General features: G+C 38.6%; 1 protein-coding gene and 1 long non-coding RNA gene across 2 annotated transcripts; both read left to right on the top strand.

The window, feature by feature from the left end:
• The first annotated feature begins 1,082 nt into the window (after positions 1 to 1,082).
• LOC110902307 (putative disease resistance RPP13-like protein 1) lies at positions 1,083 to 5,081 on the top strand. Its single transcript, XM_022149004.1, has one exon. The coding sequence runs from the start codon at positions 1,083 to 1,085 to the stop codon at positions 5,079 to 5,081; it is 3,999 nt and encodes a 1,332-aa protein (XP_022004696.1).
• A 1,297-nt stretch (positions 5,082 to 6,378) lies between these two features.
• Positions 6,379 to 8,288, top strand: LOC118485533. The gene is made up of 4 exons (XR_004876546.1): positions 6,379 to 6,670; positions 6,852 to 7,018; positions 7,117 to 7,533; positions 7,626 to 8,288. It is a non-coding gene; the product is annotated as an uncharacterized LOC118485533 (long non-coding RNA).
• Positions 8,289 to 21,506: the final 13,218 nt, after the last annotated feature.

Below are 21,506 nucleotides of genomic sequence, written 5' to 3'. Positions count from 1 at the left end.
AAACTCTCTAAGTGTGTGAGTGTTTCGGACAGAATGCTCTCTCAGATGTGTGTGTTCTGTCTGTGTGCCTCAGTCCTAAACTCAACACATGCATGGGTATATATATACCCAGCCCATGATGTCTTGTCCGAAGGATCCGATAGATGGTCCGAAGGATCATCTATCGAACACAAAGCATTCGAAAGATCAGCATTGACCTCGAAGGATCATCCTTCGAGGTCTATGATTCGAACCATATCTTTCGATGAGGTCGAAGGATCCACATCATCCTTCGACCTCCTATCCTTCGACACAAGATCATCTTTCAATATCTTTCGACTGTTGACTAAGTCAAACCAGGAGGACGGTTGACTTGGTCAACTTACAGGACTGATAAGGACATCGTTTATATACAGACCGAATACAGACAAAGTACAGACACAAGTGCACCAACAAAACTATTTAATTTTTTAAGGGAATAATGGATTTTAATAATTCAAACTATTAGTCGTTGGCCGACGACAATGGTCCTAACTTAAAAAATAACCAGTGGTGATCCCACTTTTCACATATTGTAAACTAATGGACCCTTACTAACATAACCTTAATTTCTTTTTGTCCTCTTATCGTTTTCGGTTTAGTAAAGGTCAATTGGTTTACAATATATGAAAAGGTGGGACCACCATTGGTTATTTTTTAAGTTGGAACCGTTGCCGACCAATGGCTAATAGTTAGGATTATTAAAATCAATTATTCCCTTTTTTAAAAAGTAAAAACTAAGGAACTATTTTTTTAATTTCGGAACAACCCATTACTAGATGCTCCTACAATTACATCCACATGATTATCTTTGACAGAAAAGCAAATTCTTTGCTTTATTTTGACGATAAAGTCTGCCAGCCAGAACATGCACAAGAATATTTAAGAAAAAAAGTTTGCCATAATAATCACACGAATAGAATAACTTATTACTATCCCACAAGTTATTCTCTAAGGATACGGTTTATTTTTGTACTATAAACATGTGTTACAACTGTTATTTCAATGCACTCCTCATTGATCATTTAGATCCATAGTTCCAGTTTTTGTAATTGCAATAAACAATGGCTGAAACTATTACTACTGAACTCGTCAAAATCCTTTTCCAGAAGCTGTCTGATGAAGCCTTCAAGCGAATTGCTCGTGCTCAGGGAATTCACAACGAGCTGAAGGAGTTGAAGACCACACTGTCCAGGATCCAAGATCTGCTTAATGATGCTTCCCAGAAGGAGGTGACTCATAAATCTGTCAAATCATGGCTGAATGCTCTCCAACATCTGGCTTACGATATCGATGACGTACTCGACGATTTGGCTACCGAAGACATGCATCGTAAGCTGACCCTGGAATCAAGAGCAATCATCTGCAGCAAGGTAAGAAAGCTCATCCCATCATGCTGCACAAATTTCTCACTAACTCATAGGCTGTCTCCCAAGTTAGATAGTATTAACAGAGAGTTAGAAAATCTAGAAAAACAAAAAACGGATCTAGGTTTGCTTAAGATAGATGAAAAGCCAAGAAATACTAGTAGAAGAAGCGAAACCTCTTTGCCAGAACGCCATGTTGTCGGAAGAGAAGTTGAGAAAGAGCAATTGCTTAAAAAGTTGTTGGGGGATGATGGGTCGTCTCAGGATAACTTTAGCGTCTTACCTATAGTTGGTATGGGTGGGGTTGGAAAAACCACTCTAGCTAGACTTTTGTATAACGATACAAAGGTGCAGCGTCACTTTGAACCCAAGGCATGGGTTTGTGTTTCAGATGATTTTGATATTTTCAAGATAACTGATGCTATCCTTCAAGATGTGACTAAAGAAAACAACAAATTTAAAGATCTAAATCAGCTTCAAAAGGCTCTCACTGAGCAATTTAAGGACAAACGATTTCTACTAGTAGTTGATGACGTGTGGAGTGAAAACTATGGTGATTGGGAAAACCTAGTGCGCCCATTTCTATCATGTGCTCCTGGAAGTAGGATAATCATGACAACTCGTAAGGAGCATTTGCTCAAACAGATAGGTTTTCATAACGTAGACCGTCTCAAGAGTTTGTCGAATGAAGATGCATTGCGTTTATTTGCAGTACATGCATTGGGGGTAGATAACTTCGACTCACACACGACACTTAAACCGCAAGGTGAAGGTATTGTGAAAAAGTGTGGTCGTTTGCCTTTGGCTTTAAAGGCAATTGGAAGGCTTTTAAGGACAAAAACAGATAGAGAAGACTGGGATGACGTGTTGAATAGCGAGATATGGGATGTAGAAATTGGTAATGCCACTGAAAATGGTAAAGATGTGGAAAATAGTGATAAGATTGTTCCGGCACTTAGGATAAGCTACCATGAACTTTCTGCAGATTTGAAGCAGTTGTTTGCATACTGTTCGTTGTTCCCCAAAGACTTTTTGTTTGACAAGGAGGAGTTGGTATCATTATGGATGGCAGAAGGGTTTTTGAACCCATCCAAGTCACCAGAACGCTTGGGCCGTGAATATTTTGAAATTTTATTATCAAGGTCATTTTTCCAACATGCACCTAATGATGAATCATTGTTTATCATGCATGATCTGATGAATGACTTGGCCACTTTTGTTGCCGGAGAATTTTTTCTAAGGTTTGACAATCATATGGAGACAAAGCCAGAAGCTTTGGTAAAGTATCGCCATATGTCATTTACTCGCGAGGAGTATGTAGGTTACCAAAAGTTTGAGGCATTCAAAGGAGCCAAAAGCTTGAGAACATTTTTAGCAGTATCTCTCGGTTGGGGCGGTTATTACTTATCCTCTAAGATTTTGGATGACTTACTTCCGAAGTTAACATTGTTAAGGGTCCTTTCTTTGAGTCGTTTTGAGATAAGTGAGGTACCGGAGTTCATTGGTACTTTGAAACACTTGCGGTATCTTAACTTATCTGGAACAAATATAAAAGAGTTACCAGAGAATGTTGGCAACCTTTATAATCTACAAACATTGATTGTTTCCAAGTGTCGGGGGTTAACTAAGCTGCCTAAAAGCTTTTTAAATCTTAAAAGGTTACGACATTTGGACATAAGACATACTCCGTTGGAGAAGCTGCCATTCGGGATTGGTGAGTTGGAAAGCCTACAGACTCTCACCAAGATCATCATTGAAGGAGATGATGGCTTTGCAATAAATGAGCTCAAGGGATTAACAAATCTCCATGGGGAAGTTTCCATCGAGGGACTGCACAAAGTGCAAAGCGCAAAGCATGCACGGGAGGCGAACTTATCTCTAAAAAAGATTACTGGATTAGAGCTGCAATGGGTTGATGTGTTTGATGGCTCACGAATGGATACACTTGAAGAGGAAGTTCTCAATGAGCTGAAACCTAATAGTGATACGTTGAAAACGCTTTCAGTCGTGTCATACGGGGGAACACAAATTTCAAACTGGGTTGGTGATCGCTCTTTTCATGAGTTGGTTGATGTGTCAATACGTGGTTGTAAAAAATGCACATCTCTACCCCCATTTGGGTTGCTCCCTTCACTTAAGAGGTTGCAGATTCAAGGCATGGATGAGGTTAAAATCATAGGTTTGGAGTTAACCGGAAATGATGTCAACGCCTTCTGTTCACTTGAAGTTCTAAGATTTGAAGATATGTCTGGATGGGAGGGGTGGTCAACTAAAAATGAGGGTTCAGCAGCAGTGTTTCCATGCCTTAAAGAGCTTTCTATAATCAATTGTCCACAATTGATTAATGTCTCACTTCAAGCACTGCCTTCACTCAAGGTTATTGAAATAGAGGGATGTGGTGATGGTGTGTTGAGAAGTCTGGTTCAGGTAGCTTCTTCAGTCACTGAGTTGAAAATAAGTGATGTATCAGGGCTTACATATGAGGTGTGGAGAGGTGTTATAGGGTATCTTAAGGAAGTTGAAGGATTAAGTATCAATAGTTGTGATGAAATAGAATACTTGTGGGAATCAGAAACAGAGGCAAGTAAGCTTCTTGTGAGATTAAAGGAATTGAGATTAGTGTATTGTTCAGGTTTGGTAAGTTTAGAAGAGAAAGAGGAGGATGACAGTTTTGGGAGCAGCACTGGCCTGTTATCTCTTAGAAGGTTGTATGTAAGTTCTTGTCATAGCATAGAGCATTTATGCTGTCCAAATAGCATTGAGAGTTTGGAAATTTTTGATTGTTCAGTTATTACAGATGTCTTCCTCCCAAAAGAAGGAGGGAATAAGCTCAAATCACTTTGTATAAGATATTGTGGTAAACTTGAGGGAAAAATCAACAACACAAGCATGCCAATGCTTGAAACCCTACATATTGAAAAATGGGAAAATCTAAGATCAATCAGTGAATTGAGTAACTCCACTCACCTCACCAGCCTGAGTATAAATTCTTGTCCACGCATCATGTCACTTCCAGAGCTTCAGCTATCAAACCTCACCAGTTTGTCACTTTCTGAATGTGAAAGTCTGGTGTCATTACCTGAGCTATCAAACCTCACCTTTTTGTCAATTATTGATTGTGAACGTCTGGTGTCATTACCTGAGCTATCAAACCTCACCTTTTTGTCAATTAGTGATTGTAAACGTCTGGAGTCATTACCTGAGCTAAAGAATCTCGCCTTGTTAAAAGATCTGCATATCAGAAGGTGTCCAGGTATTGATGTTTCCATTCATGGTGGGCGTTGGCCTCCCAACTTGTGCTCACTTACACTAGAAGGGTTGAAGAAGCCCATATCAGAGTGGGGGGATCTGAATTTTCCAACTTCCCTTGTTGACCTGACGTTAGGGGATGAACCCGATGTGAGGAATTTTAGTCAATTGTCTCACCTTTTCCCTTCTTCTCTTACTAAACTGGCAATAGTAAGATTTGATAATCTGGAATCACTTTCAAGGGGACTCCAACAGCTCACATCTCTTCAACATCTTGTAATTTGGGAATGCCCAAAGGTGAATGATCTACCAGAGACGGTGTTACCTTCACTTTTGAGTTTGAATATAGAAGAATGCCCAAAATTGAAAGAAAGGTGTGAAGGAAGAGGCTCCCACTACTGGCCCCTCATCTCTCATATCCCCTACATCGAAATAGACTGGAGGTAAATACCCTCTAATTTCCATAAGATAAACTGGTATTCTCAGTTTTGTGCGTGTTATTTTTTTTTCTGGACTAGGAATTGTTGCTCAATACCTAAAATTAAATTTTAATGACAACAATAATTTATACGTTGAAATTAGTAATCACTGTTCATGAGTTTAAACTACTATTTTGCGTCGAAATGATTTCATGTTTAATATCTCTTTGCATTGAAACCTACCGGTGATATGGAAAACAAACTGATTATGTTGAAATCAGTTTTCACTGTTTACTGTAACTCAAAGAGTCAAAGGGTTAAGTGGATGGAAGTGGATGTTTACACAACTGAATATGATTTTTTTTAATATTTCTTCACTATTATATAAATAGGTAAAGGATCAAATAAAAATAATATTAACGTACGAAACGTACGCATTGAGGGAAAAAACAAAAGGTGGCGGTGTCATTTTGGTAATTATGAGCAACTTCAAAATAACTGGGAAAAAGCAAAAAGTGTCTTGTAGAGTAATTTTGAGCATCTGTAGAGTAATTTTGGGAAATGTAGGGTAATTATCAAATTACTCTAGTAGAGTAATTTTGACTTCTGTAGAGTAATTTTGGAAAATGTCGAGTAATTTTGTTAGCATTTAGTGATCCCATTAAAACACATAAATCAAGCATCTTTCTCATTATCTTAGATCAGAAGTCTCAATTTAGTGGAATAATCAAATCAAATATCTTATATAATACAACTATGTTTTGCAGGATCCCCAACCTATGAATGAGAGATTTTGGCAGTGTAATCTTCAGGAAAATGGTGTAAATCTCGGGCATATAATGACTGGATCAGCAAATAATAATCAAACTGTCAATGGTTTTGATTATTCGTATTCATTCATGATATAACAGAGGATAATTAATGATAGCAGGTTGGATTCACTATTCAAAGATGCTTTTGGAATTGATTTTGACAGCATGTGTATACTTTATAAGTATACAAATAACACATTTTAAGTATACTTTTTCAAAATACTATTTGATCCATTTGAGATAACCACATGAACCCTTGTCGCATCCACAAAATATGAAGTACAATTTGACTCTTGATGTCAAACAAATTATATTGATTTACAAATCGGTTACCATTCTTGATTGAAAATGGATTTATAACTGGGATCAAAATGCAACAGGTTCCACATCATCTTTAATGGAAAAAAAAGTTGTTTTTATTTAACATTCTTGTTATATTTAATTTGAAAAGCAACGGGCTTGGCCACTAATGTCAAAGAATGTTGTTTGACCCTTGAATTTTTAAATTTGCAGTTAAAGAAAAAAGAAAATCTATCAAGCTTCTTGAGTTTTTTTAACATTCTTGTTACATTACTGAGATTCAAGATAAGGTTGCAACAGAAATTGAAAAAACAACAAAAATGAGAAACAATGTCACAAATGTTGTAGAATTTGAAAACGGTGTGAGTGAAGAAAGCTTAGAAAAGATGCAGAATCTTCATGCAGATTTCAACGGAACCATCATGCAGTTCCAGTGGTATGCTATCTCAGATATTTAGCAATTTCTCATAACTTACAGGAGAGTCAGAGGCTCATATCGTAACAGGTTGGGCCTACCAAAAGTTCTTTTTGTCTGAAAGTTATAAATTAATTATTATTAATAATTAGCCTCTCAACAGAAGAAATAATATTTCAATGATAAGCCGATTTTTACGAAAACAATTTCAAGGGTTTTAATTTTTTTTATTACACTTATGGTAACTTTACATCTTATAATACAAATGCAGGGTGATGATGTATCTGTTAGTTATGATGTGAAGAAAGGAGATTACCATACCTTATGAGCCCATATGCAATAGGGATGGTCAAGTTTGATGCATTCGAACCCCGAAAGATGGTTTCATCACATTGTTGCTTTCATCCACAAAGCATCTTTAAGTTTACAGCTTTGCAGGTTAGTAAAAATACAACCCATATTGATCATTCCTTTTTCGTTCAGATCATGTAACTGAACCATTGATTTGTAAAATTTTATGTGGTCTGGTTTTACAGTCAACCTTCAAGTTATGTTATATGACCAAAGCAAAATTTTTGACAAGAATTTGTTTGGCTCAAGAATTTGCGTATGTGCAGATGAAGGAAGATCTTTGCTTCTATATAGTTAAGTTATTTCATTTTCAGGGTGAATGAAAACAAAAGTGCAAATGCTTAATCTTCACATTGATGGTGATACAGAGTTGATCCATGATCTAGCATACTCGTATTTGGTGCAGTTAGACACACGGAAGTGGATTGGAAAATGGTTCATGCTAAAAAAGGATTAACTTTCAGTACGTTTGAAGTTATATGGGGGATAAGTATTGGACATAAACGTCTCAACGAGCCACACGCATGGACAAATGCTATAGGCGGGTTTTCCCAAATCTCGGCACCCAATTTCGCCATCTAGAGCTCCAATTTTGAAGCAAGGTTTTCCCCAATTTTAGCAGTTTCAATTAATTTCGCCTGCTTGTAAAAAACGGCTGGATTTTTTAACTAAATATTTATTTGTTGTTTTTTAGGTTGTTAATTTCAAGGAACCCTTGGAGCGGTTACAAGTTGCGTCTGATGGCACTTGGCGTTCATGGGCTAAGTTACGCACCTCTGATTGGAACTTATAACCAATGAAGATTTAATCGAAATTGCCTCTAATGGCAAGTTACCATCTGATGAAGATTCAAAGAACTAACCACTGAAGCAAGTTACCTCTAGTGAAGATTGATGAAGTCTCGCTAATGAAGAAGAGATGCCACATATTAGCCTATCATTTGACGAAGACAATCTGTTGAGAGGATGTTATACGTAATTGTCACTTGTCAATTCCGTACATCTCAACAAGATAACAAAAACATGAGTCCTCATTGAATGTATTGTCACTTGACCCCATAGCTTATTGTGTCAAGTAGTTGAGAGTGAATTCGGTGCTGAACTTATGTGTGCAAACTTCAGAGGAAATTTGCAAGTCACATAACCTTGCATAGCTAGAAAATCGTCTTGAATTTCAATTGTGATTTGTGACTAGGTTTAGATTATGTATTGATACAATTCGATTTTAATTACCCGAGTTCAAAGGGTCATGCACAGTAATGTTATGACGCCGAGATCTATGGATGTAGTTTTTAAAAGACATAGTTTTGCTATTCAAAAAGGGGTGGCGGTGCAGCTTGTTGCCCGTTTATCTTCTATCTTGATGTAATTTTTTATTGACAAGTAAAATTTCAAAATAAATAGAAATTAGAAGCTGAAAAAGAAAAACATTTCTTAATTAATACCTCTTACTTAGACCACCCGTAGTGGGGCGTTTTTTTTTTTAAATTGAAAAAAAACGCCTTAAAACGCCCATCCCCCCATTACATGGGGCGTTATTTTTTTAAAAAAATTTGAAAAAATGGTGGCCGCGTTTTAATCATAACGCTGCATGGGGTTGGAAGGAAAATGGATGTGGCCAATGGAGTGTGAGGAGGACTTTGACTAGCCAATGAGGAGGACTTTGACCTGCAGCAACTACTTTTTTTTTAAATAATTGGAAGGGGGCATTATAAGGCATTATGCCCACTACACCACTTTTGCAATAATGCTCCATGCTGACTAGGATGACACGTGTCGAATAATGCCCCATGGTGGGGGCATTATTTTGTTCCACCACTACACATGGTCTTAGAACAGTTGTTCTTCATTTCTTCTACTCTCATTTATTGCTTTGTTCAATCAATTGACGACTAAATAGTGGTACTTGACATATTGTTCAACTAATATTTCATTGTAAACATTGTATCTTGCAAAGATGTAATTCTCTTGGTAGTAACTCGAAAAGTATCCATTCATGTTGCAATGTCTTATAAAGAATCAATATATAAGGTAGACATTACATGTAAGTTTACATAAATATTGTCCTAGGTTATTAATAGATTTATGTTACAACTAGTGAATGCAATTTAGATAGTAAGAATGCACAACTACTATAATGTCATGCTTGTTTGATACCCTATACTATTGCAACTTAGTTTACAATAACAAGTTTAGATGCAGGTAATGAGGTAACAGAACAAAAGTAATCATAAAAGTCAAACCTGAATTAAAAAAAAATTATCATCAAGAGATCACAAAAACCAAACACATATCAAGAAATTTATATAAAAAAAGCAGCAGGTCAAACTCCAATCAAGAAATTAAACAAGAAAGCATCATAAACATTCAAACTAATGTGTTCTATTTATTTGAATACCATAAAACGATAGAAGTCCAACCACATAAACTTGCTTTGTTAGTCAACGATCCTACAATAATAATGCTACATAAAAATCACATTCGCGCGAGTTAACAAGAACACAAAGTTCTTAAATGAAGACCACGACGTTTGAGATCCCTCTTTCCCCCACTTTTTTCAAACAATTGTTGACGAGCCCTTTTGAGGGTAGAATTGTAATAATTGTTAAAATTATCTAACCCTAAAACACAGTCGTTTCAAGGCGGCGCTGATGTGGGTTCTGACGAAGCCGACTGCTCCGATGATCAAAACAGAGTACCCTGTTTTTGATCGGATGTTGACTGATGGCTTAACTGTTTTTCCCATCTGGATCCCTATACACACCAACAGCTCCTGGTTTAACCTAATTGAACAGAGAGTGAGTGGTCATGTAAAAATAGCGATATTAGAAACGTCACCTAGGACAAACAAATTATTAAGGCATTGTAAAATAATACACTAGAAGGAACCCGCACAATGCAAATGGTTCAAAAGGTTTCGACTGGATTGAGTCAGAATGAAACTAAAATCAAATATATGATCAAGTAAACTCATTTCACAAAACCTTAGTTATTCCCAAAATGTTAAATGTCAGTTTTGGTCATTTTACCTATTAGTTTCATAAATAAACAGCGCTTGCCTAACATTTAAGTATCTAAATTTTACAACTTCTAACATAAGCATGTCTAAACGCATCCAAAAAGAGGTGTATAGTTTCAATATTTTCAGATCGAGGTGTTAATTCTTCTTATAGTGTAACATTACCCCAAGAAAAGTAAGCTTCATAGTTCACCATCAAAAAATCAGCATGCAATACAATAACCATCTATAAAACCATATGTGACAACTCAGCAATTGAAACTCAGTTATAGCTAGAGGTGGCAAATTCGACCCGATTACTTATAAATGAATGATTAGTGGTGTATTTAATCTAAACGTACTTAAAAGATGAAAGGGCTGAGAGTAGCCAAATGTCTATTTAAATGCATGCACCATCCTAAATTAACTTATTCGAATATTAAGATTACTAATGCAGCATTAATTTAGTTAAAAAAAGGAATGAACTATAAATGTTTGCGGGTCAACCTATATAATCTGTTGAGGACACATTTAATTTAACTAAAGAAATTTTTTAGCAACTCCAATAATGTGAAACCAAGAGTTTTTTTTTCCTTTCCTAATATACTTTTTATTTATAAAATATAAATAGATAACATTATTTGTGTTGGTGCACTTGTGTCTGTACTTTGTCTGTATTCGGTCACAGTGTAAAACGATGTCCTTGTTAGTTCTGTAAGTTGACCAATTCAACCATCCTCCTGGTTTGACTTGGCCAATTAGTTGTTATATGGTTGTAATTGTCTGTCTCGAAGGATGAGACATCGAAGGATGATTTAGATCCTTCGATGTGCTCGAAAGATGAACCTTCGATGGATGATTGATGGACCTCGATAGATCATCCTTCGAGGTCCCTGTGAATCCTTCGATAGCTGGATGCTCGATAGATCATCTATCGAGCAGCCAACATGATCCTTCGGACAGACTTGCTGTGTTTGGGTATATAATCCCATGCAGTGTGTTCACTTCAGGTGAGAGAGACAGAAGCACAAAGACACGAGAGATAGTGAGAGTATTCTGTCCAGAGAACACACACACTTAGAGAGTTTGCAAAACTGATTTGTAAATATTGAGCTTGTAACCGGAACCTTTCATTCGCATTAATACAAGTGGTGTTAATCGGTGAACCTTGTGTGTATTGTGTTTGTGCTTGTTTCAACTCGGTTGCACTCTAGCTTGGATTCCGCACTTGCTAGTGTGTTAACATAACAAGGTTAAGGTTAAACCTCATCCTCCGAGAGGGACCTACAAGTGGTATCAGAGCTAAGGCTCTTTACCTTGTTAAAACCGAGTTTGTACAAGGTCTTGGTGTGTTTGGACACTTGGTTTAGCTCCCGTTTTTTAGTGATTTTCTTGGATATTTTGTCATAAAAACGCGTTCTAAACTTTCCGGGTGTGTTCAAGGACGGGTTGGGTAACTTAAAACTTGTTTTTAAGGAACTTGGTGATTTCCGGCCAAATTCCGGTGACCGGTTTCTGGATAAGGTTTTCCATTTTGGGTAATATTTTATTTGAAAAGTGTGAGTTGGTAGAAAGCATGGTCTGACCATACCCTTTTGCCGAAAGTTGACTCTACCAACCCATCACCTTTTTCACCAACCTGTCATCTCAGTGTCAGTTGTGTCAGTTGTGTTCGAAGGATATCCTTCGATATCGAAAGATCATCTTTCGATCAAGGACAGTTCGATAGATAAGCATCTTTCGAACAATCCTTCGAAGCTTGAGACTTATCCTTCGATCCAGGGAATCTATTCGAAGGATATATATTCGAAAGATAAGGATATATATTCGAAAGATAGGGATCTTTCAATTATGAATCTTTCGAATTTGTGAATCTTTCGAAACCATTGTTCGAAATTCAACAGTGATCTTTCGAACACTGTTGATCCTTCGAACAAGTGTTGATCCTTCGATTGTGGTCTGTTTTATTTTGACAAGTTTCTGTCTTTCGAGCTTGAATCTTTCGGCTGATCACTTATAACCTTTTAGTTGTTTTTGAGTGTTATTTTTCAGGAATTCAATTTATAAAACATGAATCCTAATTGGTGGGGAACTCCGGCTCCAGACAGTGGAAAATATACAAGTACAGGTTCCACTCCCTCATGGTGGGGTACACCGGCTCCCGATAGTGGAAAGTACACGTGTACAAGTCTATCTCCTTCATGGGCCGAGTCTCCGGTGTCGACATCCTCGCAAGCACATGCAATATCATCAGGTCAATGGGCTTTAGTATCGAATCAAACTCCGAGTATTCAAAGTATCTTATTGAGCGAAAGCGAAACAGGAAGTTTGAATCGACCTCCAAAGTTGATGAACTTAAACGAGTATCCGGGTTGGGCTGACAGATTTCGTACATATGTTCTTGGTCAGAATACAGAGCTATGGATACGTTTCACCACAGATTTCGATCAAGCTATAGAGGTTGCTGCTTCTACGACTGCTACGTTTGCCCGATCTCCCAGAAGATCAAAAGAAAACGTATGATTTGGAAAAGAAAACGTACGCCATTCTCACTCATGCGTTAAGCAAGGATATTTATCATCAGTTTGTCAGTTTCAAGACAACAAAGAAGTTGTGGGACGGGTTGAAAACCAGAGGAGTAGGGAATGAAGCAACACGTCAATTGCGTCATGATCTTCTCAAGAAGGAATTTGACGGTTTCACGTGCTTAGATAAGGAGTCTTTGGGAGACATGACAAGCCGGTTTTATCATTTGCTTACTGAGTTGAATAATTTTGGTGTAGCGACAACTCAAGCAGAAGTGGTGAAGAAGTTTGCTGATGCACTGCCACCCCAATGGAACAGTTTCTTGGAGATTTTGAAATATAATGGGGTTTTGGCCACTACAAACATCAACGACTTCGTGCAGCTTTTGGAGAACAAGGATCAAGAAGAGACCTTGAAAGCAAAAAGAGTTCCAGTGCCACAGAATCCGGAAATGTATTACGGAACTTCAAATACTTCTTCTGCAAGATCCATTGTGCCAAGCAACCCTGGTTCACATGCCCCACTGCAGACGGCTTTTGTCACAAGCACGGATATGTATGGCAATACAGTACAAGTCCCTGTTAAGCCACCTCCCACCACAGACATGTATGGAAATCCAATTCAACCGCCTCCTCCTGCTCAAGCATGCTATGGAGGTACATCATCTGCTGGTCAACAATCAAAGCCAGAAACAGTTCGGCTCAACACTTCAAGCTTCTCAAAGGTCAGTGTGGAAGTAGCAAAGGAACACATGGAGCTGCTTAACACTTTGGTGAGTGCGTACTGCGGGCTAGTGGAAGGTCAGATTGGCAACATTAATCTGACACAAGAAGACTATCAGCAGATTGATAAGGAGGAAATGGAGTTGATGGACATCAAGTGGGCCTTTGCTAGTGCTGTTAGAAGGGCAAAGGATTTCATGGAGAGAACTGGCAGAACCAGCTTGGAGAGCAAGAAAGACACCAAGTATGGGTTCGATAAACAGGCTGTGAAGTGTTTCGATTGTGGTGAACGGGGTCACTTTAAAAGGGAGTGCACAAGGCCAGCACAGCACGGGAACCAGAATCCCTTCAGAGGTCAAGGGAACAGGGCAAATCAGAACCAAGCAAGGAACAATGAGCGTACATTGGTGCCTGTTAGCAACCAAAGCCAAGCGGGACCATCAAATACCAACCAGGCACTTGTGGTTCATGTTGATGAAGGTTGTGACTGGTCAATTCAGCTGAGTGGTGATGCCCCGGATGGAACAGCATGTTTTGCTGAGGTTGTGAAGGATCTAGTTCACACCAGTGGTGGAGAATCATCCGCCAATGGTGGTGAATCTTCTGAGGATGAAGACTCCTCCGATTATAGCAGGAGTTCAGATGTAGAATCCTCAAGTTCAGGCGATGAAAATGTGGGTGAGACATCAAGTTCTTCGATTGATGCTGATATTGATGAGCTTTTGGAGGAAGCTGCAGCAAGAACTGATAGAAGATCTATTTTGGTGGATCAAGCTGCTTATTCTTCATCTTCTCTCCATTCAGCCTTTATGGCTAATGTCGATAGTTCATCAAGTCAGGTATGTGTCGATGAACCCACTGCTATTAATTGTGATAACTGTGATAGCTTGCATGTTAAATGTGCTGATTTAGAGGCAAACATGTCTGAGTTGCAAGGCAAACATGATGCTTTACAAGCTAGTTTGTTTGACTTGCAAGACAAACATGGTTCCTTGAGTGCCAAGTGGTGTGAATTGCAAAGCAAACACGAGGCTTTGCAAGAGAAATATGATGTGACATTCATCCACAATCAGAAATTAACTGTGGATCTTTCGAAGTGCACTGAAGCCAACATGTTTTACGAAAACCATGAAAAAGAATTTAAGTTGGTAATTGAAACATTAAAGAAAGATAAAACCGAACTGACAAAAATGGTTTCAAGAAAACAAACTGATATTAATTTGTATATATCTCGTCTTGAGATTATGCAAAAAGAGATGGCTTGTGTGAAAACCGAAAGTGATGCGATCCAACTTAAGCTAGACAGTTATTTGAGCTCTAGCTATGTGCTGGATCACATCATTGACGTTCGGAAAGCGAAAAGGGATGTCACATGCATAGGCTACAAGAAATGTCCACCACCAGTGAGACACAATTATGATGCCATGCCTGATGAGGAGTATAGAACTCATTTTGAACCATCTGTTCCGTTAGATGTTAAGGAGTTTGCTGCAGGACTTGGATACAAGAAAGAAGTATCACTAGATTCAGATACTTCAGCAGATACATGTGTGTCTTCTGCTGAACTGAATCAGGATCCTCCTGTCATCATTGAGGATACTGATTCTTCTGATGATGAATCTGATGATGCTATCACAGCAAAGTCTGATGCGGTTGTCAAAGATGAGGACATACCTCTTGAGAATTACATTCTTTGTGATCCTCCTGTAAAACCCGCTAAGACTGTTGCAATCGAGTCCTCGTCTGAAAAGGAGTCGGAGAGTGTAAACTTGCTGTACACTCTTGTTGGTGATGATAAAATTTATTCAGACAAAGATTTTCCTATTAAGAATGTTAATCAATCCTTAATCAGTAAAGTCTTTGAAAATTCGACCAGTAAGTTTTTGGGAAAGACAGGACCACATGTTACAGTTACACAGTGTCCTTCTATTCCAAAGGCTGAAATTCGAAAACAATTTGGCAATAAGAAACTATCAACAGTGCCAAAACAGCAAAATCACACCAAGTAAAAAGGAAAGTCACCGGCTCAAGCACAAAAGAAGCCGAATCAAAAGAAGAAGAAAAATGTTAACTTTGTGAAATCGACGGGAACGGATAAAATTGAAACGTTTAAAAATCAATCGAATTTGGATTTTGTTAAGAAAGCAACTGTACAGAAAAGAAATGAATCAAACAGTTCAAAACCCAGTACCTCGGGTTCACAAAGTTCATCATCATCGGCTAGACAAACACATGATACTTCGGGGTTTGTTGAACGAAGATCATGTTTTGAGTGTGGAACAATTGGACATATAATTCGAAATTGTCCATATCTTCATAAACAAAAAGAAAAGGTTGATGTTCCCCGTGACCAAACTGACCGTAAGCGATCTGTTTCTGTAAAACAAGATCCCCGCCTTGTAAAAGAAAGGGAAAAGAAACAGAAATGCCAACAGGTCAAGAAAATTGAAAAGGCGATTAAAACCGATGTGGTTATCAAAACAGTTGTTTCTGTAAAACCAGACAACTCAAAAACTTCAGACAATCACGAAGTTAAAATTTTAAAGAATAAAACTGGTAAAACAAAACAGACCTGGAAACCAAAAACGGTTACTGAATCAGGGGGACCATCACAATTCACAAATCATCAAAGACAAGAAGTTATTGTTATTGATGAAAATGGAAGACCCAAGACCACAATGGCTTGGGTCCCCATCTCCAACTAATCATTTGAGTTCATGTGCAGGGTGTTCCAGGAGGAACTATCAGTAGTTATTGGATTGTTAATAGTGGGGCATCCAGGCACATGACGGGCGACATGAGGCTTCTCTACGACGTCAAATCTGTTAGAGGAGGTTATGTTGCTTTTGCTGGAGATAAGGGTGGTTATATTACGGGTGAAGGAATGATATCCAACGGGATTGTCAGCTTTGACAAGATCAACTTCGTGCAACAACTTGATCACAATCTTCTTAGTGTTTCTCAAATTTGTGACAAGCAATTCTCAGTACACTTTGATTCTAATGGATGCTATGTGCTGAAACCCGGCTTCAAAATCCCAAAAGAATGGATTCTCTTGTCTGCTCCAAGGATAAATGATTTGTACGTCCTTGATATGAGTCAGGCTATTACTACGTCTGCACAAGCAACATGTTTCGTTTCTAAAGCCACAGAAAAAGACTCTATCTCTTGGCACAGACGAATGGGTCACATTCACTTACGCAAAATGAATCATTTGGTTTCAAATGAATTAGTGAATGGTGTCCTCTCAAAAATTTCCATCTTCAAGACGTCTGTGTTTCGTGCCAAAAGGGTAAACAAACAAAGAAGAAGCACCCTACAAAGAAGATCAACACGGTGGCAGTTCCTCTTGAGCGTTTGCACATGGATTTGTTCGGTCCAGTCAAGCACAAAAGTATTCAGAATGATCAATACTGCCTCGTGATTACTGATGATTATTCAAGATTTTCTTGGGTGGCGTTCATGGCACACAAGAGTGAAACCTTTGGAATTATCAAAAACTTGATTATTCAGATTGAGAATTTGTATAAGTTGAAGGTAAGGCGGATACGTAGCGACAATGGTACTGAATTTAAAAATCATGCCATGGCGGAGTTTTGCACTTCAAAGGGTATTCTTCATGAGTTTAGTGCAGCTTATACTCCTCAACAAAATGGCGTCGCTGAACGTAAGAACCGCACATTGATCGAGACTGCTAGGACAATGTTGGTAGAGTCGCAGTTGCCCATTCCATTCTGGACTGAAGCTGTGGCCTCTGCATGTTACACATTGAACCGAGTCCTTACAGTCAAAAGGCACAACAAGACCTGTTTTGAGCTTCTTAACAAACGGAAACTAGATTTGTCTTATCTTGAACCGTTTGGAGCTCCGTGCACAATGATCGATCCTAATGGAAAGTTTGGGGCAAAAGCAATTGAGGGATACTTTCTCGGGTATGCCACCCCTAACTTACGTGTCTGGAACCTACAGACAAAAAGGATTGAAGAATGGTCTGAAGTCAGGGTACAAAGGCACACTTTGCCAGTCAAATGTCCTGGTCAGCCTTGGATGTTTGAGTACGATGACTTTTTCAATTCGATCAATGTTGAAGCCGTTGAAGAAAATGCTGCGGCAAGGATGTTTTTCGAGAGTGACAATGCAACAGTTTCACCTGTGGTTCGTCCAATTCTTGTCAATCAAGAACCATCTTCGGTGAACAATAATACTCTCGACAATGAGGATTTTCATGATGCAACCGAATTGAACGAATCTTCAGAGGATGATGAATTTCTAGATGCAGATCAAGACGCTCCAACAACAGCAGTTCATGGTACTTCAGAGGGTACTCCTCCAGTGGATGCCCCTAGAACAGCTGAAGCTACTGCATCATCCTCTTCGTCAATTCCGGGCATTGATTTGATTGTTGATCTCAATCTCAACAACCTGGGTATAAATATTCCAGTTCGAGATAATCCTGAAACAAGGATTCATAATACCCATCCTCAACAAAACATCATAGGAAATGTGCAAAGTGGCATTCAAACAAGAAACATGTTGTGAAACAACAACAATGCAGGCTTGTATGCAGCTATTCGAGAATCCGGGCAACAAAACGATTGGTCTTTCGCGTGTTATGTTTCACAAGAAGAGCCAAGAACTTGGAAAGAAGCCATGAAAGATAACTCTTGGGTGGAAGCAATGCAGGAAGAATTGCAACAGTTCCAGCTGGGTGTCTGGAAACTAGTAGAGAAACCTGCTGGATACAAGAAGATTGGTACCCGTTGGGTTATTAAATGCAAAAAGGATGACCGCGGAGTTGTTATCCGAAACAAAGCACGTCTAGTCGTTCAAGGTTTTCGTCAGATTGAAGGGATCGACTACAACGAAGTATATGCACCAGTGGCACGTCTCGAAGCAATTCGAATCTTTCTCGCCTATGCGTCCTTCAAAGGATTCAAGGTTTATCAGATGGACGTGAAAAGTGCATTCTTACATGGTGTGGTTGAAGAAGAGGTGTATGTCGAACAGCCTCCAGTTTTTGAAGATCCTATCCATCCCGATCGGGTTTGGTTGCTCAACAAAGCTCTCTATGGTCTTCATCAAGCACCGCGAGCTTGGTACGCAACCTTATCTAATTATCTGCTGGAGAACGGTTTTCGAAGAGGTCTTATCGACTGTACTCTTTTCATCAAAGAACAAGATGGAGATCTTCTACTGGTACAGGTATACGTTGGTGATATTATTTTTGGTTCTACTAATGATGTCTTGTGTAGGAATTTCGAGCGCATTATGCAGGATAAATTCGAGATGAGTGCTATGGGGGAAATGAACATTTTCTTGGGCCTACAAGTACAACAAACGGAGTCTGGAATATTCATCCATCAGACTAAATATGTTGGTGACATCTTGAGTCGGTTCCAGATGTCTGATGCAACGCCCATTGGTACCCCATTGCCTACAAATCACGGAATTACTCCAGACTTGAAGGGTGAAGCTGTTAGTCCTTCATACTATCGCGCTATGATTGGATCTCTTATGTACCTCACAGCATCAAGACCAGACATAATGTACCCAACGTGCCTACTTGCCAGATACCAAGTCAATCCGAAGGCCTCACATCTTGCAGCTGTAAAAAGGATTTTTCGTTATTTGAAGGGTTGCCTAGACACCGGTCTATGGTACCCTAGGGATAATAACTTTGAATTGGTCGCTTTCAGTGATTCTGATTTTGGCGGATGCAAAATCGACGGCAAATCCACAACGGCTGGATGTCAGTTTTTGGGAAATCGCCTAGTCACATGGCAGTGCAAAAAGCAGACATGCGTCGCTACATTAACATGCGAAGCTGAATACATTGCTGCCTCAAGTTGTTGCTCCCAAGTTCTTTGGATCCAACAACAATTGCGGGACTACGGTTTTGAATTCCTAACTACTCCTATTTACGTTGATAATTCTGCTGCTTTACAGATCACTAGAAATCCTGTGCAGCATTCAAAGACCAAACACATCGAAATCAAATATCACTTCATACGTGATTGCTTTGAGAAAAGATTAATCGATGTTGTTAAGGTCCACACCGATGACCAACGTATCGACCTATTTACCAAAGCATTTGACAAATCAAGATTTGACTTTTTATTATTGGTAAACGGCATTAAGGTCAAGCAAGAGTAAAATCAACATCGGAAAATCATTTTTGTAAATACCTTTGTGTTTTTCAATTCATCTTAGTTTATTGATTTTAGGGGGAGTAAATCCAAAATTTGAAAAATCCAAAAACATCGAAAAATTTCAAAAGCACAAAAACAATAGAAAAACAAAAATGAGTTTCCTGGCGAGCAAAAGAGAAAATGATAGTACATCAGTGGTCTATCCAAACCTCTTTAAACCTTAAATGAAAAACGATAAGCAGCTCTATATAAGATGTATCGGTAGGCTCACAATCATTTTAAAGTGTGCAGGGTGATATAAATCTTAATCGACTGAAGACCAGGTGGGAACCATTCATTGGCATATGGTCTTAGTACCGAAATTTCGTTTGATAGATTGCCGAGGTTCTGAGATATTCGGTCTTTATGCTGCTTATCATCTGGGTATCATGGTTGTATCTTTTACCAGAAAAATAACGGGGACGCAAGTCTAGATCTTCCATGATACTATACATACGTGTACATAATACATATTGCATTCGACCTCAATAAGTGATCAACAATCACATGTCCAAATCAAATAAGTGATAAAATATCCCATTTATCCGGGAGTCAAGTTCGTCTCTCTGCTGTACGAAAGTACTGACCTGTTCACGGATTTGCTCCTGTGCCCTCATGCATTGAAAATCAAGTTCCTCATCAATAAGTGATTATATCACATAGGGCTTGTTTTCAAATCAAAATAAGTGAGTTTCTCACATCATATACGGTCAAACAGATGATAATCGGTATACTCACCGGTAAGATGAACCCTCGTGCATACCTTGATACGGGAATGTGTCGTGATGTGGATGAACACCGGTCGGTAAGTATAAATCATACATTAACGTATCTCGTAAACATGATTACATCTGATAAGTTGAGCTTAAGTGGACAACAATACCGATAATTGTTATAGGATGCTTATCTTAATGTTAATTAACTGAACAACAAGAGCGTTTTGGCATGGCCGTACACTGATATGATTCTCTTACCCTCGAAACTCACAAAAAGAATGTCTGTATATATTTATTTACTGCTTTCAGTCTTTTCTTTTCTAATATTCAAAAATACCAAAAAGATTTTAAGTTTGTTTTAATATAAACTTTATAAAAGCCAAAAAGATTTTATTTCTATTTTACTTTCGATCGTACGATGTTGGAACTCAAGTCTTCGTTGCCTGAAACCTGAACGAAAACCGAATTGACTAAATCTTCATAAACGGTCGAAATTTGCAAGTTTTGAAAGTTAGAAACTAAAATTGATAAATTTGTTAAACTTTCAAACTGTCGGACGGTGTTTGATTTTGACATGGTCATTCGTGTGTCATTTGTTTATGCTAACTATATTCCAAGCAGTTGTTCTCATTACGCGTTTAAATTTCTTGCATGTGCAGATTCTAAAGGCAAGGAGAACATGGTCGATGACAAGCTTTGGAATGAAGACACGACATGAAGGCACTCAAATGATGAAGATGATCGAGTAGCCGCTGACCATCATCAACACCACAAGGATCTCACTTCATAAAGTTCAAATATTTCACGAGCATAACTCAAAGGGGAGCTTATGTTAAGGGGGAGTTTGTCAACACACTTCCTACATGATACGGGTAGTTTGTTGATACACTCTCTGCTTTCAAGACGTGAAGACTTTGAAGATCCTCCGACTTTGAAGACTTGAAAGGACATCAGAGTCTTGAAGACACAAAGATCAAAGATGATCAAGATTGAGACAAGATCGAGACAAAGCTACAGCCAAGGGGGAGTTTGTTGGTGCACTTGTGTCTGTACTTTGTCTGTATTCGGTCACAGTGTAAAACGATGTCCTTGTTAGTTCTGTAAGTTGACCAAGTCAACCATCCTCCTGGTTTGACTTGGCCAATCAGTTGTTATATGGTTGTAATTGTCTGTCTCGAAGGATGAGACATCGAAGGATGATTTAGATCCTTCGATGTGCTCGAAAGATGAACCTTCGATGGATGATTGATGGACCTCGATAGATCATCCTTCGAGGTCCCTGTGAATCCTTCGATAGCTGGATGCTCGATAGATCATCTATCGAGCAGTCAACATGATCCTTCGGACAGACTTGCTGTGTTTGGGTATATAATCCCATGCAGTGTGTTCACTTCAGGTGAGAGAGACAGAAGCACATAGACACGAG

The sequence above is a fragment of the Helianthus annuus genome, chromosome 13 (genome assembly GCF_002127325.2).
Source record: "Helianthus annuus cultivar XRQ/B chromosome 13, HanXRQr2.0-SUNRISE, whole genome shotgun sequence".
Taxonomy (NCBI): domain Eukaryota; kingdom Viridiplantae; phylum Streptophyta; class Magnoliopsida; order Asterales; family Asteraceae; genus Helianthus; species Helianthus annuus.
The sequence above is the reverse complement of the archived record's forward strand: the minus strand, read 5'-3'. Positions and strand labels throughout refer to the sequence as shown.

Coding starts and splice junctions, on each gene's coding strand:
- LOC110902307 (XM_022149004.1), top strand. CDS start 1,083: ATGGCTGAAACTATTACTACTGAACTCGTCAAAATCCTTTTCCAGAAG.